This window comes from Danio rerio, chromosome 13, assembly GCF_052040795.2.
Source record: "Danio rerio strain M-AB ecotype USA chromosome 13, GRCz13ab, whole genome shotgun sequence".
In the NCBI taxonomy this organism is placed as follows: Eukaryota; Metazoa; Chordata; class Actinopteri; order Cypriniformes; family Danionidae; genus Danio; species Danio rerio.
In genome coordinates, this window is record NC_141033.1 from 33746211 (window position 1) to 33767018 (window position 20808).

Sequence of the window (20808 nt, forward strand, 5' to 3'; positions counted from 1 at the left end):
ATTCTTGATTACCAAGGCTGTTTATTTGTTCCAAAATGCATGAAAAATGATAATGGTAAAGTTTTAATACAGTTTGAAATATTTTTATGTTAATACTTAATTCACAAGTAAATTTTTGTGATCTTAGAATAAAATCGTATCCATTTTGAAAATAGTGCCGCTGAATATATTTATCACAAACCTTTTATGAATTAAAATTTCAAAAGAACAGTATTATTTAAATTAGAAATTGATTTTTAGTAATTAATATAAATATTATTCATATACCTAATACATTTAAATTAATTACTGTCCCTTTTAAACAATTCAATGCATACATGCTAAATAACACATACTAATGTTGAATTAAAACATTACTGAGATGAACAGTCAAGATATTCGTTATTCATCTTTTTGATGATGCACAAACATGACTGAAATGTGTTCCTAACATGCTAATGATCATGAATATGCAACATTCAGATGGGTTGTGAAGCATGATTTGTTGTTGACGGCTCAGTAATGTGTGAATGTGTTACAGGTGACAGACTGCTGGAGGTGGACGGATGTAACCTGCGTGCCGTCACACACAGGCAGGCGGTGGAGTGCCTGAAGAGAACCGGAGAGGTACAGTCACAACCATTTATATATAGTTACATTTATAGTGTATATTTTAGGGCTGCATCATATTGGAAAAATCGGATATTGCAATATTTTATTTTTCTGCAATAAATATTGTGATATGTATACGGTTTCACAAAATAGTTTGAATAGCACTATTTGACGGTTTTCTGGGGAGTCTCATAGTATTCAGGTAGAGAAATTGAATAATCACAATGCAAAAATGCTTTTCTGACTTTGCTTTGTCTGGTTTCTTGTCTAAATGTCTAAAAAAGATAGTAAAAATATTGTTGTTTTTTTTAAACAAGTAAAATTATCTGCCAATGGTGTTAGTAAAAGTCTTGTTTTCGCTTTAAAATGTAGATATTTGGACTAGAAACAAAAATTCTAAGTATAAAATATATTTTTGTTGCATAAATTGTGTAAATTCTGTAAAAATACAGTTATTAAATACATTTTATAGCTCCTGGACAACTATAATTCAGACTCAACATTACATATTCTGCCACAGGGCCGGATTAAGAACATATTGTACCCTGGGGCTACAGCAAACCCGCCTCACAAAAGTAGCTTTTTTTTACTGTCTATATTATCATTATTAATTTGTTAATTAGCATTATTTACTAATTTTCCACAGTTTTATTTATATTTATATGCCACTAAAGTAGGCATAGACTACAAGCACACAAACTTTATCAAAATCAGCAACAACAACAACAACAAAAACCACATTTGCAATACTTCTCAAATGAGTGCTTTACAATAAAATAGGATTATCTTTAAAAACATTAAACATTAACTGAGCAGAAATCCCTAAAATATTTTTAAATCCCTGATTCTATTTTTTCATTTTCATTTCATTTGATATTGAGTCAATCAATTGCAGGTTAGCATGTTTTTTTTTTCTCAGATATACTGTTTAATGAAAGCCAGTGCTAATATTTGATTGCTCTGGATTATTACTGTTGTTTTTATAAAAGGGGAAATTCATTAATTGAAAAGTTTCCTTTCTAACTGGTTCAGTTAGATTTAAGCATGTTTTTCTTGCAATAGATACTCCGCAATGTTAGACCTCTCGATAGCTGTTGTGTAGGCTATTTAATTTGGTTGCACGCTGTCTTAGTTATATTATTTGAGGGTAGGATTGCGCAGCCAAGACAGTGATTAGTTATGAGTCCATTAACATATACAAAATGATTCCGCCTATCCCGGCTTCTCTTATTGCACCATAAAAAATGCATACAGTTTGAATCTTTAACTGGAATCTTGAATCTTTTTGCGGTAGAACCAAAATAAGGAACTGTCCTGGAAAAAAACGGGACATCTGGTCACTCTTACAAAAGGCAGTGAGGTGTTTTCCGTGTGATGGAGTAGATTAATTGTTCAGCCAATCAATGGCCCTATCCTGTTGCGGGCCCTAGGGCTTTAGCCCAACCTAGCCCTTATGTTTATCCAGCCCTGATTGTTCAGCCCTGGTATACATTTATTTATTTATTTATTTATTTATTTATTTATTTATTTATTTTTAACTGTGTCTCACAATTAAATGTAATTTTAAAAAATAATATTTAGAATTAGGTTAATTTTATGTATCAAGTTTCCATTTTAATCTTTGCTTGATATCAGAATATTTATAATATTTAATTGACATTTTATTTGTATTAAAATATTATAAAATATATTATGGTTAGTTTAATTTTATTCAGTTTCAATTTATTTTCTTTCATTTAATTACGATTTAAATTAATGTTTATTAAGTTATTAAAATTAATTTTATTTCAGCTTTTTATTTCCATTAACAAAAATGAAACTGTAAAATTTCAAATGAACAAAAATGTAAAGATTTTTAGTCACCAGTAAAAAATACTGACTCTTCCCAATAAAGTGAAGCCTAAGGTTCATTGACAGCAAAAACTGAAACTATAACATTTTCTGTTTATCACAAGCACATTTAAATTTAGTCATTAGCTGCTTTGCATCCTGAGCTCTTTACCCCTAAATGCATACTTAGTGTTTCAAATTGGACTCTTCCATATTCATCTATGTTAGATATATAGAGCCTGGTTGCTAAAGATTTGTATATGTAACAATAATAAAGCAAGTCCTTGTATTTTATAGATGTAGAGTGAATTATGTAGTTTCATTACAGATCTCATACTTGCTTGGAAGTACTTGTGAGGTACTGTTTAATCAAAAATAGAGCATTTGTATTAGTCAGCCATTTAAGAGCAGTCACTTTCATTTAATCTTAGCTGACATCTTAAGAAGTAACTGCCGTAGATGTGAACTCATGGGTGCCAAAGGTCTGAAGGGCCCTTGCTCCTTTATTCAGCATGTGAATAGCTTTAGGACAACAACACCAGCATCTCTAAGGTCTTCAGGGTTTTCAGACAGCGTAAAAGAGATCTAAAGTGACACGCCGTTGTGAAAGCATGTGTTAGTTGTTATTTTCGTCTGTGCTAATAAGACTTTCTGCAGTTTGACGTTGAGGCTTGTGTCATCATACTGACACACTATAACATTTAAGCTGCCTAGTGTTCACTAGTTGGCTTAGGTAACAGACCTTGTGTCATGCATATTGATGACATGTGTTCTCTAATCACTGTGAAATACCCATGTGAAATACTGCATTTGTGAGTCCAGATTTAGAAAACTCGTTGAATAGCTAATTCATTTAGTCACATGACACATAAAAGTCAATTTTTTACATCCCATATACCAATAATTTAATGTTTTATAAAAAAATGAATCACTGTATGACTGTTGGTAATTAGGTGTGTACAGTATATAAACATTACGATCATGATTTTCAATAATATTGCAGCACACCGTTAGTGTATATTAGCAACATTTGTTGTTTACAGGGTTCTCACTCTAAGCCTAATATCAAATTCCCTGAATTTGATTGTCTAAGAAGCTGAATTTACATTAACTATATTAAACACTAGGCAGATGAAAATGTATCTTATATTGTATGTTGTCATGTCACAAACAGTTGAAATCAGAATTATTAGCCCTCCTGAATTATTCACTTCCTTGTATGTTTCATTCTCCATTCTCTATTTAACTGAGAGAAGATTTTTTTCAACATATTTCTAAACATAATAGTTTGTTTTGTAGACAATAAAAATATATAGCTCAAACACTGAAAAAAATGTTGTCTGCAAAATAGTTTCAAACAATTTATTTGTGTTGAATTTAAGCAAACAAATTACATTTAGTAATGTTTAACTTAATTTGTTTGTTTAAATCCAGCCCAAACAAATTGTTTACAACCACTTAACTTAAAATATTTTAGTAAATTCAAGGAATCATCTTTGAATAATTTTTTTAGTGAAGTGGCTAATGATATTGACCTTAAAATGTTTTTAAAAAAAATAAAAACTGCTTTTATTCTAGCTGAAATAAAACAAACAAGACTTTTTCCCAGAAGACAAAATATTATAGCAAATACTGTGACAAATTCCTTGCTCTGTTAAACATAATTTGAGAAACATTTGAAAAAGAAAAAAATCACAGGAGGGCTAATAATTTTGACGTCAACTGTATGTTTTGAGCTCTGTTTTAAAACCTGAAACAAAGCTGAACTGAAAGTAAGATTGAAGTGTTTTTTTTTATTCCAAGGACTTGGTCAATCTTTTCAGTTAGCCTATAACATTAATACAACATTGATTAAGACATTAAATAATGATTCATTTGAAATCCCTGTATGACCAGTGTGATTCGTTAAGCTTCAGGCTCCACAAGATTTCAGCCAAGTGACTGCCAGTTGACAAGTAAGAAAATAAAAAATGACTCTGAAAAAGACCAACTATAACCAAAAAGTTATAGAATAATTACATCATGCTCTCAAAAATTGTTTACTGTTTCAAACTACATATTTAAAATGAACTGAAACAACGGGAAAACTTATATTGTTTTACTGTATGTTACAATGCTATTAAATATACAAAAACTAAAAGTTAACTTAATCTCTTCACGTTGTCCCAACACAAATAGATTGTGTGAAACCCAGCCTTTTTTACATGGTGATAATTGGAAAGTAAAATTTAAAATGACAAACAAACATCACTGATTATCCATGACCAAAGAATGTCACATTCCCTGAGATTCAATGTCTGGAATAGACCTGTTAAAATTCCATAATATTCCAGAAATTCTGTGGGAATCTGGGATCTGGAAACTGTGTAGACTTAATAAGCAGATAAGTGTAACAGGCATTGTTTCATTAGGCATGTGAAGCTTTTAATGACGATGTTGTTGTTTTCAGGTGGTGAGTCTGGTTCTGGAGCGAGAGCCTCCGGTGGTGCTGGACACTTCCAGTGCCTCATCCACATTGGAGAGACGAAGATCTCCTTCACCCCTCAGTGCCCCCCTGAGGAGAGACGTGCCCCTACAAACGCCCTTGTCTGTCAGGACCAAGGACTTTAGATTTGTGTCAGATGGTGAGCTGGGGATCAGAGAGGGGGAGAAAACACTACAAAACATTTCAACTCAATCTGACAGCTACACTGTGCTAGTTGTCAGATCCACAGTCTCAGCTCAGTAAGACACAGCCAAATTTAGATCTTAGCCAGAGGAATTTTGTTTTTATGTGCATATACATATGTCTTACATCAATTCTGACATTTATTCGCACAATTTCGCTTGCAAAATGGTGTGCATTTTAAAGAGACAGTGCACCTAACGTTTTACAACAATTTACACATCCTAATTCCATGCCCAACTTACCTGATTTACTAACTTTACTAACTGATGACTAACTTTCTGTGGGACACAGAGTCAATTTTAGAAAGGTGAATGATGAATTTAGTGGGGTTGGGGTTTTTAGGTATTAAAAAAGAATGCAAATCATCCATCTGATAATTTATTTAAACATTAGAAATGCTTTGACAGCAAACAGAAGTAAATATAAAATGAATAAAATTAATACAGAAATAAACAATTTACGTAAAGCAAAATAGAAAAAAAGACAACAAAGCATGACAAGCACAATATACTTAAAATAAAATGTTAGATGAAAACCTTAAGATAAAAAAATATATAATCTAATCCTGTATGTATTTTTTCTTTTATCAAAACTAAATATATAACGTACAGTGTGTCAAAGCACAAACCAAGCATGAAGACAAAGGAATTGTATGTAGATCTCAGAGACAGGATTGTCTCGAGGCACAAGTCTGGGGAAGATTACGTGAAAATTTCTGCTGCTCTGAAAGTTCCAATGAGCACAGCGGCCTCCATCATCCATAAGTGGAAGATGTTTGGCACCACCAGGACTCTTCCTAGACCATCTAAGCTGGGTGAACGGGGAGAAGGGCCTTTGGGTCAGGGAGGTGATCAATAACTTGATGGTCACTCTGTCTAAGCTCCAGCATTCTTATGTGGAGAGAAGAAAACCTTAAAGAAGGACAACCATCTGTGCAGCAATCCACTAATCAGGCATGTACCGTAGAGTGGCCAGACGGAAGCCACTCCCCACCTGGAATTTGCCAAAAGGCATCTGAAGGACTCCCAGACCATAAGAAACAAAATTCTCTTGTCTGATGAGACTAAAATTTAACTCTTTGGAGTGAATGCCATGCAGCAGCATGCTATGGGATGTTCTTTAGCAACAGGAACTGGAAGACTAGTCAGGATAGAGGGAAAGATGAATGCAGCAATGTACAGAGACATCCTAAATGAAAACCTGCTTCATAGTGCTCTTGACCTCAGATTGGGGCGACAGATCATCTTCCAGCAGGACAATGACCCAAAGCACACCACCAAAATATCAATGGAGTGGCTTCACGACAACTCGGTGAATGTCCTTGTGTGGCCCAGCCAGAGCCCAGACCTAAATCCTACTAAACATCTCTTGAGAGATCTGAAAATTGCTGTACACTGTCGCTTCCCATCCAACCTGATAGAGCTTGAGATTTACTGCAAAGAGGAATGGGCAAAAATTCCCAAAGACAGGTGTGCCAAGCTTTTGGCATCATTTTCATAAAGACTTGAGGCTGTAATTGCTGATAAAGGTGCATCAACAAAGTATTGAGCAAATGCTGTGAATACTTCTGTACATGAGATTTTTCGGGTTTTTTATTTTTGATAAATTTGCAACAATTTAAAAAAATCCTTTTTCACATTGTCGTTATGGGGTATTGTGTATAGAATTTTGAGGAAATAAATGAATTTAATAAATTTTTGAATGAGGCTGTAACGCTATGAATACTTTCAGGATGCGCTTTTTAAGTTCAGATAGACAGACAGAAAGATTTTTATGAGCTTGCATTTCAATTCATCTTTCAATGATAATTTACCCCTCGCTGAGTTAACAGCTAGGACCAGATCACAGAGTCAAAAAGTGTAATCTGTCCATTTGAGAAACAAATCATTCAGAGTGTCTTTGTAAACCAGATTAACTGATTCATGCAACAGCTCTAATTTAAATCTAGTCATTTTGGAGGTTAACAGCCCCTGTCCACAATAATTCCCTTTAAATTAAAGAGTGGACAGGATATAATTTAATTCATAAGCCACACCTGTTTGGTGAGTAACACAGACAAAGACTACATTTTCTAATGAACCATCCCTATAACTGTTCATAGATGTTTTGTGTGTGTGAGTTTGTACCTATAATAAACTACAGATTTCCTTATCTGTTTTCTGCTCTGCATTTGTATCAGAAAATATCCTGGAAGTGACGTTGCAGAAGAGTTTCAGTGGCCTGGGCTTCAGTTTTCTCGTATCTGAGTTGGGTCCTGAAAAGGAAAACATTGTGCAGATCAAGAGTCTTTCCTCTGGTCATCCTGCAGGGGATTGTGGCCTTCTGAAGGAGGGAGACATAATCCTGGCTGTCAATGGAGAACCTGTCAGAGGCCTTTCCTATGAGGTAAGCATGTATTATTTATATTCAGCATTCTGAAATTGAACTAACCAAATAAAGCATTATGTAAAGGCATTTACTTCTAATTTTAAAATTCTTGTTCTCATTTGTTTGACATACAGTATTTGATAGAATTTTAGTTAGCTTTTTTATACAGAGGAGATTTTAGGCATCTCTTTTTAAGCTCCTTAATTTAAAATTTAAAATTACTGTGAATAGGTAGAAAAATGTCCTTTAAAATATATATTGTAGTAACACAAATGAATAAAGTGATACATAACCACAGTAAACGTGTATTTTTAATGTTTTCTTTCTATTTTCTTTCGTTTAGACTTTCCAAAAACATTATAAGGACCAATTTTTCAGATTTTTAACTGCAATGTTTAGTCTTGAACAGCACAACTGGTTTTAACAGCACAACTGGTTTTAACATTGACAACAACATCCAATGAATCTTAAGCACATATTCAGCATATTAGAATGACTTATGAAGGAACACATGACACTTAAGGCTAATGTTTATAATCATAATGCTGTACTGTATAAATGCAGCCGAGCAATAAATGAGAGAATTCATTTTAAAACAATCTTACAACCCCAAATATCTTTACTATAATGTACAACTTTCTTTTCACACAGGAGGTTCTGCATCTCCTCCAAAAATCTCCATCTGAGATCAGACTGTCAATCTGCAGACCTTCACAGGATGAGCATACAGATATTGAGACCTTTCTGGTAACATCCTCTTCCTTCATGTTTGCAAACAATTTTAAAATTTGACGTCTCAAACTGACATCCCTTTTTGACAGGTTCCAAACCGTGAACTGAGATCCAGATCTCTCGACCTACAAGCGAGGTCTGTGGCTCCAGATTTCAGTGAGCTCCTCTTGAGGCGGGCGATAGAGATGGGGCTTAAAAAAGAAGCTTCACCTGAGGAAACCCAGGAGAGTGAGCTGCTGGAAACAGATAAATCAATTCCTCCACCTCTACCTCCACGTCCATCTTCTGCTGAAGGTGGAGAAAGAAAACCTCATGTCATTCTAGTGGAGGAGTATGAGAAGAAAGACCCGCCTCCTCCTCCGACTCCTCCTCCAACACCAGGCATTCTTAAAGCGTCAACAACCAACACTGTGCAAACCCCAGCAGCACCTAAAACTGCAATTAAAGCCCATCAGCAAGAGTCACTCGAACCAACTGTCTCTAGAAGCAACCATGTCTCAGCATGTACGAGGTAAATGGTGGAATATTTTGATGCAATATGATCTATAATAATGGGTGACTCAGTGGCGCAGTAGGTAGTGCTGTTGCCTCAAAGCAAGAAGGTTGTTGGTTTGAACCTTGGTTGGGTCAGTTGGCATTTCTGTGTGGAGTTTGCATGTTCTCCCTGCGTTTGTGTGGGATTCCTCTGGGTGCTCTGGTTTCCCCCATAGCAAAAAGATATGCAGTACAGGTGAATTGAGTAGGCTAAATTGTCCATAGTATATGTATGTATGCAAATGAGTGTGTATGGGTTTCCCAGTGATGGGTTGCGGCTGGAAGGGCATTCACTGTGTGAAACATATGCTGGATAAGTTGGTGGTTGATTCCACTGTGGCGACCACAGATTAATAAAGGGACTAAGCCGAAAAGAAAATGAATGAATGAATGTATGATCTATTTTAATTATGTTAAATTAAATATTAAATGTAAAAAAATATTAAATTAATTATAATAATAAGCTAACTATTATTATTATACTGATTGTACAATATAACATAATCGTTCTAAACTTGTGTTTTGATTAATTCACTTTGTGTTTTAAAAACTTTAAAGTTTGGGGCCATTAGGGGTAAAATTTGGGTTTGTTAGGATTTTTTAATTTTAGCATTTTTTAAAGAGTTTTTTTCAAGGTTGCTACTCATGTGATATACTGTAGTAAATATTGTAAAAAAAAAACAATATTATGAAACATTACTAGTTTAAAATTTCCAATTTTTAAATACAGTATATTTTAACATGAAGCTGATTTTAGCGGTCATCAATCCACCTTCAGTGTCACATAAATCTTAGGATAATATTCATATATGCTGATTTGGTGTTCAAGAAATATTTTTTCATTAATTACGATGTTAAAAGGTTTATTCACAAAAATATTTTCGTGAAATCAAATAATTTTTGATGGATTACGTTTAACAGTAATGTAAATTCAAAACCAATAGATGCGATGTGATGTGTTTTAAGGTTATTATAGTTAACAAAAACGAACTAAAAAAATAAAAAACAAAAATTTTAAATCTTTTCATTAGCTAAAATAACAATAAAAACAAGAGTTTTTTTTTTTTTTTAAATACTAGAACTAACTAAAACGGTATTGTGTACATAAAAAACTAGCTAAAACAAAACAAAAAAATTATAGCAAAACGTACCTCATTTTTGTCAAGCCGATCCTCCTCCAGTTATCCTCACTGTTACTTCTGTGATTAAAAAAACGAGTAGACAAGATGGCGACAGCATTAAATAAGTTACATGGACTTAAACATGGACCTAAAATGATTAATTTATCACATTTGTACCCAATAATAGGTTTTATTTCTGTCTTATTGATCGCAAATGTGAGCGAATAGTTTTTTTAAACCGAATCTTCTAAGTGAACCGGTTGAACTAGTTCACCATCGAACTGAATCACTTTTCTACATGCCTAATACCCGCTCTAACTCGAAATAAAACAATATATACTGAGTTCTTCAGTTATTAGAATAGTACACTGAGACCAAATTTGAGAAGCGTTGAACCGATAATATTGCGCAATTCAGCATGAAAACTGAAACGAAAACAAACAGTACATGACAGCCTGCTGTGACTGAACTAAACTGTGACTGAACAACTTAAGGGCTTAAATGAGAGGAGCTGACGAAACCTAAGTTTATTTCATAACAGAAAATCATAATGAATCATGCTTCAGTTGGGTTGCAAAACATAATTGTAAGAAACTTTTCAGATCATGGTGATGTTTTAACTGACTGAAGTTTGGATTGCTGACTACATATTTTTGGTATTTTGAGTCCAAACATGGGAAAATTGTCACAAAGATCAGCACTTCATATACTGTGTATCTAACTTCAGAAGCAGCCTTGCACACATATTGTACTTAGGCCTGCTATCTTGTGGACTGTATTTGATTTTGAGGATGGGTCCATGTGTCCTCTGAATACATGTTTCAAAAAATGTATCTTTGGTTGAGTTATTGAGTATTATACTATATATTCTGATAATTTTGAATCTTGCTCCCAACAAATAACCTTATTTACAAGAAAAAAAAAACCTAAAACTAATACTGAAACTAATAAAAACTGAACTAAAACTAAGCAATTTCAAAATATATAAACTATAAAAAAAATAGTAAATCTATCTCTAAAAACGAATTAATACTAACTGTATGTTAAAACAAACACTCAAAACGAAATAAAAATTTATAACCTTGATGTGTTTCAATTGAGATGCAAATGGTCAGATTATTTAAATGTTTAATATGCAGCTGTATAAATATAAGAGTATATAAAGAGCTATTATATAAAGAGTTGGATTTTGTACTAAAGAGATTTCAGAAGCTGCATAGCTACTTTTTGTATGTGTAAATAGATAACCGACAAAATCCTGTTTCACCTTTTGCATGTGCTTTATAAGATTTTTTCTTTGCTTCATTCAAAAAATAGTCATGATCAATTATTCAAATACATTGGCACGGAAAAACATGACTTCACATTATCTCTTCACAGTCACGTGAAAGATGAAGGAGTGGAAGAGAACGTGATAAGTTTCACAGCTAATGGTCTGACCGTCACTGCTGGTGAAGAATACCTGACCATCAGCACTACGGCTCCATCTCCCCCGAGCGGCAGCACTGCAGTCTCCTCTGAAGCTCCTCCTCCTGTGCCTGCACTTTCTCCATCACTGCTGAACACACCTCCAACATACCAGCAGGCCATTCAAGCAGCATCTCCAGCAGAGCCTCCTGCCCAGCCCAGCAACAACGGCTGGGATGATGATGACGAAGAGGATGATGAAGATCCCAGAAGGGTGAAGCCTGATTGTATTTCCTGTAGACATGTGGAATACTCTTTAATTAGAGATGCCTAATTTGTCTCTTAGTTTTTTTTTTTAATCTAACTTTGGAGCAAGTAGATTTTATAAGAGGTTGTTTAGAGAAAAAAAAATTTAAGTATAAAAAATAAAAATATTAACGAATAATTTAACAGGCATTAGGAGAAAATAAACAAATTCAATTGAAATAGTTGTAATTATAAAAAAAAAGAAAATTAAATAATATTCAAAGAAATTATCTAAATTGGTTTTATTAGATTAAAATTTATAATAGAATTTGAGTTAAATGAATAAATGTATAAAATTATGCTAAATGTAAAAAAAAATAAACAAATGTACACTCACTGGCCACTTTATTAGGTACACCTGTCCAACTGCTCGTTAACGTAAGTTTCTAATTAGCCAATCACATGGCAGCAACTCAACTCAATGCATTTAGGCATGTAGATATGGCACACATTCCTGGCACACTTTCAGCCCATTAGTACTAATTGGGCATCATGTAAATGCAACAGCCTACCTCAGGATTGTTGACGACCATGTCTATCTATGACCACAGTGTACCCTTCTTCTGACGGCTACTTCCAGCAGGATAACGCGCCATGTCATAAAGCACAAATCATCTCAGACTGGAACATGAACATGACAAGAGTTCACTGTTCTCAAATGGCCTCCACAGTCAACCGATCTCAATACAATAAAGCACTTTTGGGATGTGGTGGAATGAGAGGTTTACATCATAGATGTGCGGCTGACAAATCTGCAGCAACTGCGTAATGCTATCATGTCAATATGGATCAAAATCTCTAAGAAATATTTTCAGTACCTTGTTGAATCTATGCCTCGAAGGATTTAGGCAGTTCTGAAGGAAAAAGGGGGTTCAACTTGATATTAGTAAAGTGTACCTAATAAAGTGACCAGTTAGTGTATATAAAATGTACTAAAAAAACTAAATATTTTACAGCCAAAATAATGATAACCGTTGTTGGTATTTGGGGGTCTGTGGCATCTATAAGTTTGAAAGCCCCTTTAATACAGTATTAGTAGACTGTTAGGTTAGATTTAGTAAAAAAAAGTTGACTTGTACATACAAAGCTACTTAAATGCATGTTGGAGAGCCATCAACATACAGCTATTATTTAGACAGTCTACTACCTCTTTATTGGCTGCAAGATGAAGCAGTTTTACTGTCAAAATAAAGATCTATTAAATTAAAGTCTAAAACAGACCATGTAAATTAAGAGTGTAACCTTATTATTAATACTAGTCTAGCTAGTGAACAAGTTTAGCCATGTTGTTCACAAGCACATGTTTTCTTGTCACCTTTCAGGATGTGTTTAAGGAGTTTGAACTGACCGTCTCACTGACCAAATCCTGGTGTGGAAGCTTCGGTTTTACAATAACCAGGAGTAAATTGGACAACTGCTATTATGTCCAGGATGTCCTGGATAATCCAGCCAAAGCAGATGGCAGACTGAGGGCAGGAGACAGGCTTATCATGGTACATCCTTTTCCACACATTCACAGTTATGACTGTCTCTTTCCGAGGATTTGCATTTTGATTGTCATTGGGGCTGACGGTAAACAGTTCCAGCTGACTGAATTAGCATTTTCTCTTTGTATTTTTAGGTGAATGGTCATAATGTGACCAGCGTGACAGATGACGTGGCAATAAGCATCCTCAGGTGCTCCTCCAAAAGACTGCACATGGTGCTGGGCAGAGCTGTGCAAAATCTGCTCCCTCCACCACCTCCTGACACCCTCCAGGACATTATCATATCCAAGACTCCATCTGGACAACTGGGTGAGCAAATGCATGATAACAAGCCAATTCAATAGAGAGAGAGCGGTAGAAAACTGAATGTTCTGGAACTTGCCATCTTCTGACTCAGTTCCAGTCTACTGTAAACAGGGCAAACAGGAAGCCCCTTGCTCTCAAAGATGATTTAACATTAATATGATCATTTAAAAAATAAGCGTATTGAGCAGCGAAAAAGACACTGTTCCCCAGGCAGTTTTCTGTGTGTTTATTCCAAGATGGAGCAAAATATGGAAAGGTTTACTTTAAGCGTCGTTGTATACTTAAATGTTGTTTGTTTTATTATGTATTTATTTCTTAATTTTATTCAATGATAGTCAGTCAGAGTGGAGTATTTGACAAGAAACAAAAGCAAAAAGGATTTTAATGATTTGGTGCCAGATTGTCACCGAACTGGGAAACTTCTTTAGAGAAAGACTATATCTGGCTCTATTTTTACCAGATGATGATTACAGAAATGAATAGAAAAAGGTAATGTGTAAAATTTGCTGATAGACTTGAAGATTGATAGATTTTTTCTTATTATTTTTCTTCATTTTTATTTTAATGCAAAGCTTACTGTTTCTCATATTTCATGTAGCTTGAAATTCAAAGGATAAAGTAATTTTCATACTATAAATACAATCTACTAAATTATTGGTAATTATTGTAATTGAGCTATTATTATAATGTTTTAAAGATAATTAAAAAAGCATTACTGTTTATAAATAGAATTTATCAAACAGATACACTAAAGTATGTCAAAATGTACGCCTTGGAAAGAAAGCAGCCTAATATTTTATAGCAGATGTTATTTAAACGGATAGTTCATCCAAAAAATGAAAATCCTGTTATCATTTTACTAATCACTCACTTGTTCCAATCCTTGGATGCGTTTTCGATAACCATTGTTAAGTCGCAAGTCGCGTCTTTGAATATTTTGTTGATTTGGCATTTACCAAATCCATCGTTCCAACAAACATTCGCAAACTGCATCGTAAACTTGTCTGCTTGCAGCTACACCTCTAGAGCTGTAGTTAGAAGCATAGTTCCTGGCTGTGTTCTATTCCCCGGTATCCTACTATGGCCTATTCCTTTCAAACCTTCCAACATTTAAATAACATCCAACATCTGCTCCCTTCATAGTGCACTTTGAAAACATTTATGCCATTTTGAATGCAGCTGTGGCTCATGACGAAAGCTTAAGGTGACCTATTATTATGTCTCCAAGTGAAAACAAAAATATTTAGCATATGTTAATGGCTTTAATTTATAGTAGGTTATTTATTAAGGATCTATACTGTATATGACATATGCAGTGGTTTGAATGTGTCAGATTGTAAAAGTAGATTTTTACAAGGAATAAAATAAGATTAAAATAAATAAACAAGATCCTACTTAATACGAAAAAAAAAAAAATATATATATATATGTATATATATATATGTATATATATATGTATATATATATATATATATATATATATATATATATATATATATATATATATATATATATATATATATATATATATATATATATATTAGTATTAAGTAGGATTTTTTTATTTCTTAATAAATAGCCTACTGTAAATCACAACCATTAAAAATTTATATGATTTATATATGAGATTAAAATGATTATTATATGTTTCTTAATATTAAATTGATATGGCATTTTTTTACCAAAACTAAAATTGGATTTTTTGCGTGTGCGTGTAAAACATTATATTTTGCATAAGAATTATGTTTTTTTTTTCTTTAAAGAAGTTACTCGACCCCAATTAAAGCATCATAATAGACGTTTTTACGTTATAAATAACATGGACGATGGATCACTCTTCACTACATCGTTCTTTTCCCAAACGATGCATCATACCATGGTAGTTCAGCCGAGATTTAAGTCGTTGTTTGAACGATGTAACACTTCCCCTGCTTGATTTTTTTCATTTGTTGAACACAAAACTATTTTGAAGAAAGCTGAAAATAACTTTTGTTTTTTTCTACTATAAAGGTCAATGGTTACATGTATTCGGCTTACTTCAAAATATCTTTTTTAGTGTTTAAAAGAAAAAGATAGTCATAAAGGTTTAAAACCAATGTTTAAGGGAGTAAATAGTGAGTACATTTTGGAAGAACTATCCCTTTAAATAGGCAAAATGTTGCATTTGTGCTTGTTAATTTTATTTTTTCCCTTTTTTTATCATATTACTTACTGTTTCAACTCATGTATGTGAAATTGTTCTGATAGAACAAATTAAACCTTAGTTATGCATATACTGAAGGGGCCCATTCACAATGTTTTGCTTGAAGTTCCTAGAATTCTTGTATTTCATTTACAACTCAGATTTGCTTTTGTCTGTGCAGGTATTAAGCTAACAGGAGGGATTGGAAGCAAACGGCAAGGAATTTATGTGCAGGAGGTGGTGCTGAGCTCTCCTGCTAGTGAGGAGGGCAGCATTCAGCCCAATGACAAGATTGTTTACATATGTGGGAGATGCACTCTGGGAATGACGCTGGAGGATGCGGTAAAAGTGTGTGAGAGCTCCCCACGCAAAGTCAGATTCAAAGCCATGAGGTGAGATTAGAGGATGATCAATAGCAGCATTAATTATACAAATGCCTCAGTGTTTCCTTTTGTCATTTGTTGAGGTAATATTTTTTTTTGTATTCTTTTTTTCCAGAGATGATCAACCAGTCATACCAAGAGATAAGTGGAACGGTATGTTTGATTTTGCAGATCTGCTTGAATTATTGTTATAATTTGTTAAACGATAGGCATTTGGCATTTTTGCAATGGCATTTTTGTCATTTCTGTCCCAAGTGGATGATGTTAAGTACAGGTGTAAACAAATTTGAGCTCATCCAATTTCAACCAATTCCAGAGGTAGTCCAAAATGGATTAGATCATAGTGTAAACGAACAGGCAACACAAGATGTTCCATGTCTCCTAAACCAAACACACCTGATTCAGATTAGCTCATTAGCAGAGACGGAAAGACCTGTAATAGGTGTAACAGACATCTAAAACATGTAGTGTTGGTGGGCCTCCAGGAACGTGGTTGAAAAACACAGCTCTAAGAAACCATGCCAAGACTAGATATACATACAAATCATGCATTGGTGTCAAAATCACAACTGACATCCAGATCCTTCATATTGGCTTGCTTTTTTGCTCAATCATAAGCCCTGTAACACAGGTTTGATCATTTAATGGTGCTTGTGTACAGTGTGTGAATTATACATTGACGATCAGGAGGGTCAACTGTTTTGGTTTGTTTGTGTAATACATGCTTCAGTCATTTATGTATTTATTTTAATTGCATCTATTTTATTAATAAAATGAATTTACGTTTTCAGTGTTTTGAGGGATATTTAGTGTATTCTGACCTACAGTATTCTTTGATTAGCTATTTCAGATGTTACTGTAGGTTGAACTACAAACTATGTGTCTAATTTTATTTTATTTTTAGGCTAAATGTAAATATAAACACCTACTTACGAGAAAACAAAGTCTTGTGAGCATGATGTCTATATTGGTGCTTTAAATCTGACACTTTCAGACTTTTTTCTTGAATAAACTGATTGGCACGATTATGCATTCACAATGGTTTGTACCGTTATAGGGGTGGTCAAATGAATATTTATATTATCTATTATTTAAAGTAATGGGCAACACGGTGGCGCAATGGGTAGCACAATGGTCTCACAGCAGAAAGGTCGCTGGTTCAAGCCTTGGCTGGGTCAGTTGGCATTTCTGTGTGGAGTTTGCATGTTCTCCCTGTGTTGGCGTGGGTTTCCTCCGGGTGCTCCGGTTTCCCCCACAAGTCCAAAGACGTGCTGTAGGTGAATTGAGTAAATATAACTATATAATAAAGGAACTAAGATGAAAAGAAAATGAATTAATTAAATATTTAAATTATTAACCTTATTACTCAAAATAGAGATCAGAGTGAAATATTTATCAGTATTAAAGAACTGAAACCCCCTGTAATTCGCACTCTGCTTGTGTATAGCACTGAGTCATCCTGTCAATGTGATGTACAATGAAAAACAATTGTTGCAAACAATTTATATGGGTTGAATTTAAACAAACAAATTAAATTTAGTAATGTTCAACCTAATTTGTTTGCCTAAATTCAGCCCAAAGAAATTTACCTTAAATAAATTTAATAAATTCAATTTATCATTTTCTTCAGTTTATGACATTATAAATAGTCTTAAACTCACGTGATTACAATAAATGCTTATGAACATGTTATTATCAGGTGGAAACACTGTAGCTGGAAATATAATAAGTCTTGGTTGACCATTACTGATGAGAAAAGTTATGTTCATTCCAGATGAAAACAGATCACAACATTTATTTTTATAAGTTGACTTTAAGACTGTGTGCTTCTATTATGAAGTGTGGAGTTACACATAGACTTTACCCTTCCCGTGGGCAAGGTGGCAGCTCTGGCAGTCAGTGGGGTGTTTTTTCTTGCTCTGGGCACGTGGAGGCTTCGGCTGAGCTGCAGAGGGCAGTCGTGATCGACGTGTTTCAGCCTAGTCTGAAGTGACAGAAATGAGACGAAAAGCTGCTCAAGTGGTGCTCCGGAGCAGCCCGAGCTCTCACTGCATGCTTCACTGGACATCGACACATTTTCAGTGTCAACTTTTATTAGAGTACTTTAACCACTGTGCCTGTCAGGACTAATATGTGATTCTCTTGATTTTGTATTGCGGTGCATGTGCTTGTATCTTAGCACCAATTTTGCTCAGATTAGGTAAAGTATGCTGAGTTCAAAATAGTAGTTTTAATGTAGGTGAGACTCGAGAATTTAAATCAGTAATTGTAATCTTAAATTTTGACTACCTCAATTTTTCCACTGATATGTACACCAAATAGAACAAACTATTAATCTCATTCAAATGTTATTGGAGCTTGCCTGTGTGAAACCTGTTTACGTGATTGCTGTGCTGTTGCATAAGACACTAACTAACTAACTTAGGAGAGTATTATTAACTAACTAACTTAAGGGAGAACAATTATTATTATTATTATTATTATTATTATTATTATTATTATTATTATTATACACTCACCAGTCATTTTATTAGGTACACCTCACTAGTACTGGGTTGGACCCTCTTTTGCCTTCAGAACTGCCTTATGCCTCCGTGGCATAGATTCAACAAGGTACTGGAAATATTCCTTAGAGATTTTGGTCCATATTGTCATGATAGCATCACGCAGTTGCTGCAGATTTGTCAGCTGCACATCCATGATGCGAATCTCCCGTTCCACCACATCGTAAATATGCTCTATTTTATTGAGATCTGGTGACTGTGGAGGCCATTTGAGAACAATGAACTCATTGTCATGTTCAAGAAACCAGTCTGAGATGATTCGCACATGGTGCGTTATCCTGCTGGAAGTAGTCCTCAGAAGATAGGAACACTGTAGTCATAAAGGGATGGACATTGTCAGCAACAATACTCAGGCTTTGGCATTTACATGATGCCCAAAGAGTGCTAAGAAAATATCTCCCACATCATTACAGCATCACCAGCAGCCTAAACCGTTGATACAAGCCAGTATGGAGCCATGCTTTCATGCTGTTGACGCCAAATCCTGACCCTACCATCTGAATATCACAGCAGAATTCAAGACTCATCAGACCAGGCAATGTTTTTCCAATATTTTATTGTCCAATTTTGGTGAGCCTCATTAGCCTCAGTTTCCTGTTCTTAGCTGACAGGAGTGGCACCTGGTGTGGTTCTCTGCTGCTGTAGCCCATCCATCTCAAAGGACGTGTCTATCAGCCGGAACCAGTCTGGCCATTCTTCTTTAACCTCTGGCATCAACAAGGCATTTGCACTCACAGAATTGCTGCCCACTGGATATTTCTCTTATTCGGACCATTTTCTTTAAACCCTAGAGATGATTGTCTGTGAAAATCCCAGTAGATCAGCAGTTTCTGAAATACCTAGACCAGCCAGTCTGGCATCGACAACCATGCCAAGTTCAAAGTCACTAAAATCACTTTTCTTCCCCATTCTGATACTCAGTTCGAAGATCATCTTGACCATGTTTACATGCCTAAATGTATTAAGTTTGTCGATAATTTTAATGTATTGGACAGGTGTACCTAATAAAGTGGCCGGTGAGTGAAATTTAATCATTACTAAATGCTTGTCAATTTATTAAAACATTTATTTGAATTTCTAATATTAATTTAAATAACAATATCATAAAAAATCACAATTTAAAATGTGTAATGGTTTTCAGATAGATTTCTGAAATAACATAGTTAAAAAAAAAAAACAACGACAACAAAATTGGTTTAGTCAAGTCAAGTTTATTTATCCTTGTAGTGAGATTAAATTTGCAGCATATACTCGCACTGGTGTTTAATTCACATTAGGTATATAAATACCTAACTGAATATATAGATACTTATAAAAAACAATATACTACTAATCTAATAAAATATCTAGTCTACTGACCATCAACTACCATTAAAAGAAGAGTGATTTAAAACTTAGTTGCTTGTGGGATAAATTATCATTTTAAAATGGATAACTGATCATTTTAAAACAAATTTAGTTTATACCTCACCATTTCCTTTCTTTAGGTTTGTTTGAATGGAAAGAGAAGAAAGGTTTCCCTCACCTGGAGGAGCCCATGTCACCTGACGTGCATTCAGCTCTTGCAGACGGTAAAGCCCTTTGGTTTCTTGTGTCTCTGTGGCAGTAGATCTGCACTGACAGACATGGCATGTCCTGCTCAGAGGGCAGCGGGTGCAAGATTAATTATTAGCAAGGGACATGGCCTCCTCTGGCCGATCAAAGTGCGCTTTCGCTGTGTCTGACAAATAAAGGCCAGCTCATCTAGTGGGCATCCAGGTTGCTAGGAAACCGCTGGCCAGGAGGTCCGAAAGAGCTTCAAAAAGCAGGCATAGCTTACCTTTAGTGGCATCAACACACCTGCCGCTGGTATGGCAGCAAAGGAGAGGGGCATTTGTGAGTTTAGGAATTGTTTTTTCATCGCTTTGCACTTGCTTTCATTTTTAGCTGGAAGAATATTATGTGGTGTGATACTTGGGTTGATTTGTATTTATTTCTGATGACTTTGATGTCTACAGTTTTTGAAATAGAAATCTTTTTTATTTGTGTTTCAGTTAAAGCAGTCGCTGACAGTGCCATGCTGTTCAGGAAGAGGCTGTCGGTCACAGCGGAGCAGGAGGTATGTGTTTGTCCCTCTGTATTGTTTCAGACTGATGGCATGGACTGTAATGTGACCCTTGCTTTGTAATCTCTTTCTTTCACCTCTAAATACAGTACTTGTGTAATTATCATCAGCACTGAATTCATAATTCATTGATATTAAACTATTCAGAAAGCGATACGATAAAGTTTTCCTGGAAAAGGAGAACAGTTGCTTGTTTATATGCACTACAATTATATGAAGTGCTGTT

At 34.6% G+C, this 20808-nt stretch overlaps 1 protein-coding gene and 1 long non-coding RNA gene across 22 annotated transcripts in view; one reads left to right on the forward strand and one right to left on the reverse strand.

Moving 5' to 3' along the window:
* The window catches only part of ptpn20 (protein tyrosine phosphatase non-receptor type 20), a 71575-nt gene that overhangs the window by 18557 nt on the left and 32210 nt on the right, over positions 1 to 20808 (forward strand). For 13 of the 20 annotated variants that reach the window (XR_015506077.1, XR_015506080.1, XR_015506078.1 and 10 more), the window contains 12 exons: positions 521 to 606; positions 4871 to 5045; positions 7269 to 7474; positions 8108 to 8203; positions 8278 to 8699; positions 11224 to 11524; positions 12879 to 13049; positions 13178 to 13352; positions 15713 to 15923; positions 16030 to 16067; positions 19966 to 20049; positions 20512 to 20576. Coding sequence is in view for 10 of the 20 variants with exons in the window: in XM_087279505.1 (XP_087135631.1) it covers positions 521 to 606; positions 4871 to 5045; positions 7269 to 7474; positions 8108 to 8203; positions 8278 to 8699; positions 11224 to 11524; positions 12879 to 13049; positions 13178 to 13352; positions 15713 to 15923; positions 16030 to 16067; positions 19966 to 20049; positions 20512 to 20576 (2030 nt within the window). In the remaining 10 variants the exon portion in view is untranslated. The remainder of the gene's footprint in view (positions 1 to 520; positions 607 to 4870; positions 5046 to 7268; positions 7475 to 8107; positions 8204 to 8277; positions 8700 to 11223; positions 11525 to 12878; positions 13050 to 13177; positions 13353 to 15712; positions 15924 to 16029; positions 16068 to 19965; positions 20050 to 20511; positions 20577 to 20808) is intronic. The other 7 variants (XR_015506083.1, XR_015506085.1, XR_015506082.1 and 4 more) reach the window with 1 other exon arrangement.
* On the reverse strand, positions 5455 to 20200 carry LOC141377022 (uncharacterized). 2 transcript variants are annotated; one of them, XR_015506090.1, is made up of 5 exons: positions 20004 to 20200; positions 17779 to 17898; positions 11306 to 11544; positions 9874 to 9921; positions 5455 to 8473 (listed from the first exon to the last, which is right to left on the reverse strand). It is a non-coding gene; the product is annotated as an uncharacterized LOC141377022 (long non-coding RNA). The 2 variants fall into 2 exon arrangements; XR_015506089.1 differs by having other exon boundaries at positions 7750 to 8476; positions 20004 to 20135.